The following is a 4,323-nucleotide window of genomic DNA, read 5'->3' as shown; positions in this document are numbered from 1 at the left end:
ATCGCAAACAATACACAAAATTGCACGCAGGGCCCTTGTGCCTTAACGTTGCTTGCACACCGCTACGTTGCTACGTTGCTACACAGCTTGCACGCCCAGAAAATAGAGAGAGAGAGAGAGAAAAAAAGAATAGCAACAAGAAAACAACAACAAAGAACTTAGGAGTAATATGCTGAGCATTCGGAGTGGGCTTTTCCAACAGCAATAACTGTGATTACTACACCGACGGCAACAATTGAGCAACTTCTTGGGTAAAAGCTTGCTTCCAGTTGTTATTATTTACAATCGAGAAGGCTATATAGTCATTGGTGAATTCCTGGTAACAAATAACAAGAAGGTAGAAGATGGAAAAAACAGACAAAAGCGAGTATATTCCACCAGTGTATTTCATTATTCAGATGATTGCAACACCATGACATAACTGTTTCGTTATCATTGGAATCTCAGCTGTTATGGTTGGAGGTGTAGCGAACCTTTCGACGTTTGAATTCGCAAGGCTTCGCAGAATTTCGACTTTGATTGCGCATGCGCGCCAATATACTTACCGGAAGCGGAAGCATGTGTTTTCCGACTCGAAAAGCCGCAAAGTACTTGTGGTATGTGTAAAGGATGCTACGAAGGAAGACGAAGTGTCTACAGCTGTGTGACGCATGAAATGAACAGGCTGAAGTGGCTACCACTGGCTGGCCAATCGTGAGCGACTACGTGGACAGAAGCTTCGAGAAAAGCAGGGAACATTGGCTAGAACGGGGGCTCTGGTACGAGACCACAGGACTGGAAGAGTCGACGCTTGAGTGGTGGTTTGGCTGGGACTGAGGACTTGATAAACCTACGGTATTCTTTGGCTACAGGACTCCGTCCACTGCTTCAATCGTTCGTTTTACTACTTTTTCTACTGTATGTTTCGATTATGATTTCTATATATGACATGCTATATATTTATTACACTAGCAAGGTGGATTGCAAATCTGAAAATGAAAAAGTATAAAGCGAGCCAGACTGCACGAAACGCCGCCTCACAACATCCGTGTGTATAGGCCAGTGGTTCGCCAAAAACTCATTGCAGACTACAAGAACGATACCCTGCAGGTCATTTTACACCCGAGCGTCACCATCCCCGCGAGACGCATGAGGACCGCAGCTTTCTTTGCGTGGCAAGCCTGCCGTCGATGCCTTTATAGTGACTCAGACCCCACTCGCGCTTCTAATCGAACGACGAAACAAGCCACCGAGCTTCCCTACTTCACTCCTATAGATCCTCTGGCCATCATCACCCCATCGTCACCTCATCGTCACCTCATCGTCATCTTCAGCTACAGTCGTGACTGTTGTATTTCCCAACTGTTTAATTGATATTACATCAAAGTATATAGGAGCATAGTTTCCATTACGGGAGTCTGTGTGCGACTGACGCGTTGAGCGCGTGTTGCACTGTGTTGCGCAATATCCCACAGTTGCCAGGGGTGATCGTTTATCTGCCGATATCAGTCGAACAGGACATCTCCTCCCCGCCAAATTCTTTAGTCCAGTCCCACAATCAGCCTTTCCGGAGGTCTTCTTTTTCGTTGGGGACGGGGCGTCTTTGCGACTTGTGCATTCCCATTTCCTAGATCAGGGACTGATGTATTCGGAGCGTGCACATTCTCAGGAGTCGTGTGCAACTCGCTCGGAGGAGTAACTTCTGCTTGTGGTTGGTGTGGTCGATCCACTACCATGGGCTCTGGAACAACAGAGTCATTTGAAGTTGGTCTGCGGTTTTCTTCTCGAGCGTTTTGGCGTTCGCAGGCACCCGGTTTCAGCTGGTCGATGTGCCGGCGCCAGATTTTGTCGCCAAACTTTACTTCATAGGACAATGGTCCGTGGCGTCTGAGGACAAGACCAGTGGTCCACTTATCAGTTCCTCTGAAGTCACGAACAGAAACATGTTGTCCCGGTTCAAAGTAACGTTCTCTTCCATGGTTCCTCTCGAACAATTTATCTTGCTTGTCTCGTATACTGTCTTGAACACTTGTCCTGATAAGTGACAGGCGGGTGCGAATTTCGCGTCCCAGGAAGAGTTTAGATGAAGTTTCTCCAGTCGTTGTGCGGGGGCAAGTGCGATATGCTATAAGGAACTTTGCGAGATTCTCATGGATACTCCCTTCCCCCTGCATAGATTTCAGGCTTGATTTGAGTGTCTGGACAAAACGCTCAGCAAGTCCATTGGTTGCTGGGTGGTATGGTGCTGTCAAGGAATGTTGAATTCCATTGTTCCTCATGAACTCCATGAACACGCTTGATGTGAACTGTGGTCCATTGTCAGTGACGATACGTTCGGGTATGCCGTTTCTGGCAAAGATCGTCCGTAGGACATCTACAGTGTGAGAAGCAGTAGTAGAGCTCATGACGATTACTTCAGGCCATTTGGAGAAGGCGTCCACAACTACTAGGAACATTTTGTCTTGGAATGGCCTGGCGAAGTCCAAATGGACTCGTTTCCATGGTCCGTTAGGAATTTCCCACGGATGATATGGAGCCTTAGGTGGCTCGTTTTGGTTCTTCAGACAACCTTCGCAATTCTTTGCAACAGCTTCGATGTCACGATCGATGTTCAGCCACCATACGTAGGATCGTGCCAAAGCTTTCATTTTAACGATTCCCATGTGACCACGGTGAAGCTCGTCAAGAATTGACTGTACGACTTTCGCGGGAATGACGGTGCGAGTGCCCCATGTTAGAACTCCTTGTTGCACAGATAGTTCATCTTTGTGTCGGATGTAAGGCACAAGATCTTCGTCCGAGTTAGAACTGTCCCAGCCATTCATGACATTCCAATATATCTTGGACAGAATAACATTTCATCGGGTTGCGTCTCGCAGTTGTGAATGAGTAACAGGAAGTTGCCCAAATTGGCTTAAATGGTTTACCATTTAAGCCAATTCAGCAACTTCAGCTTCATCTGGGCCCTTCCGTGGAACATCCGGTAGAGGTAACCGTGACAAACTGTCAGCATTGCCGTTGTCTTCTGTCCTCTTATACACTATGTCGTAGTGCATCCCGGAGAGACAGAGAGCACAGCGTCGGAGACGTGCTGCTTGCATTGCAGGTACACCCTTCATTGGCGAGAAGATCTGCGTCAACGGTTGATGGTCCGTTATAAGTCTGAAATGTCTGCCACATAAATAAGCGTAGAACTTCTGTACTCCCCAGACAATGGCTAGGGCCTCTTTGTCAATTTGTGAGTAGTTCTTTTCTGCCGTTTTAAGGGTTCTCGAGGAAAATGCGATTGGCCTTTCCGTCCCATCAGGCATTTCGTGAGAAAGAACTACGCCGAGACCATGTGGTCCGGCATCACAAGCGAGACGGAGTGGTAGCTGCGGATTGTAATGGACAAGGACTGTGTCAGACGCAATTATTTCTTTAGCTTTTTGGAAGGCTACTTTACAGTCCTTTGTCCACTTCCACTTTGCAGATTTTTCCAAAAGTGCGTGCAAAGGCCGCAAAAGGTTTGCGCTATCCGGAATAAATTTTCCGTAGTAGTTGATTAGCCCAAGAAAGGAACGCAGCTGGCTGACGTTTTGCGGTGCTGGAGCTTCAGGTACAGCACGGATCTTGTCTTGGGTCTTGTGTAAACCTTCGCTGCTGATCTTGTATCCGCAGTACACAATGCTGTCCTGGAAGAAGGAGCACTTCTGCAGGTTTGCTTTTAGTCCAAACGATTCCAGGCGTTTGAGGACTTTCAAAAGATTTTCGAGATAATCCTCTTCAGTAGAACCACTCCCTAATATATCGTCTTGCGTTGCATGTGTCATAGGAACACCCTGTAGAACTTGTTCGATGGTACGTTGGCAGATCGCAGGTGCGGGAGCAATACCAAACACCATCCTGTTATACCGGAAGAGTCCCTTTTCTGTATTGATAGTTATCAAATGCTTGGAACTCTCATCCACTTCCATTTGAAGGAATGCTTGCCGGAGGTCAATTTTTGTATATTTCTGACCACCAGATAACTTCGCGAAAATGTCCTCAACCAGTGGTAGAGGATACTGATCCATGACTAAGTGTTGATTGATGGTGCTCTTGAAATCTCCACATATCCTGACTGTCCCATTGGGCTTTACTACAGGAACTATGGGAGTAGCCCATTCACTGACATTGACTTTGGTCAGAATACCTTCCGATTCTAGTCGGTTCAATTCGGCAAAGACTTTTTCCTTGAGTGCGTATGGGACTTGACGAGCACGAAGGAACTTGGGCTGAACATTTTCCTTCAGGTTAAAGGTTGCCTTGATTCCATTCAACTTCCCGATGGAGTCTTCAAATACGACCTTGTGAGTTTCCAGA

The 4,323-nt window shown here is 46.9% G+C and overlaps 1 protein-coding gene across 1 annotated transcript; it reads right to left on the bottom strand.

Annotated features, from left to right (window-relative positions):
- Positions 1-1,520: 1,520 nt before the first annotated feature.
- LOC135384682 (uncharacterized protein K02A2.6-like) lies at positions 1,521-2,804 on the bottom strand. Its single transcript, XM_064613872.1, has one exon. The coding sequence runs from the start codon at positions 2,802-2,804 to the stop codon at positions 1,521-1,523; it is 1,284 nt and encodes a 427-aa protein (XP_064469942.1).
- Between the last annotated feature and the right edge of the window lie 1,519 nt (positions 2,805-4,323).

The sequence above is a fragment of the Ornithodoros turicata genome, chromosome 2, assembly GCF_037126465.1.
Source record: "Ornithodoros turicata isolate Travis chromosome 2, ASM3712646v1, whole genome shotgun sequence".
Classification (NCBI taxonomy): domain Eukaryota; kingdom Metazoa; phylum Arthropoda; class Arachnida; order Ixodida; family Argasidae; genus Ornithodoros; species Ornithodoros turicata.
Note: the sequence above shows the minus strand (reverse complement) of the source record. Positions and strands in the feature narration are given on the sequence as shown.

What these genes read in the sequence shown, in the direction of transcription:
- LOC135384682 (XM_064613872.1), bottom strand. Translation starts at nt 2,804, where the DNA reads ATGAATGGCTGGGACAGTTCTAACTCGGACGAAGATCTTGTGCCTTAC.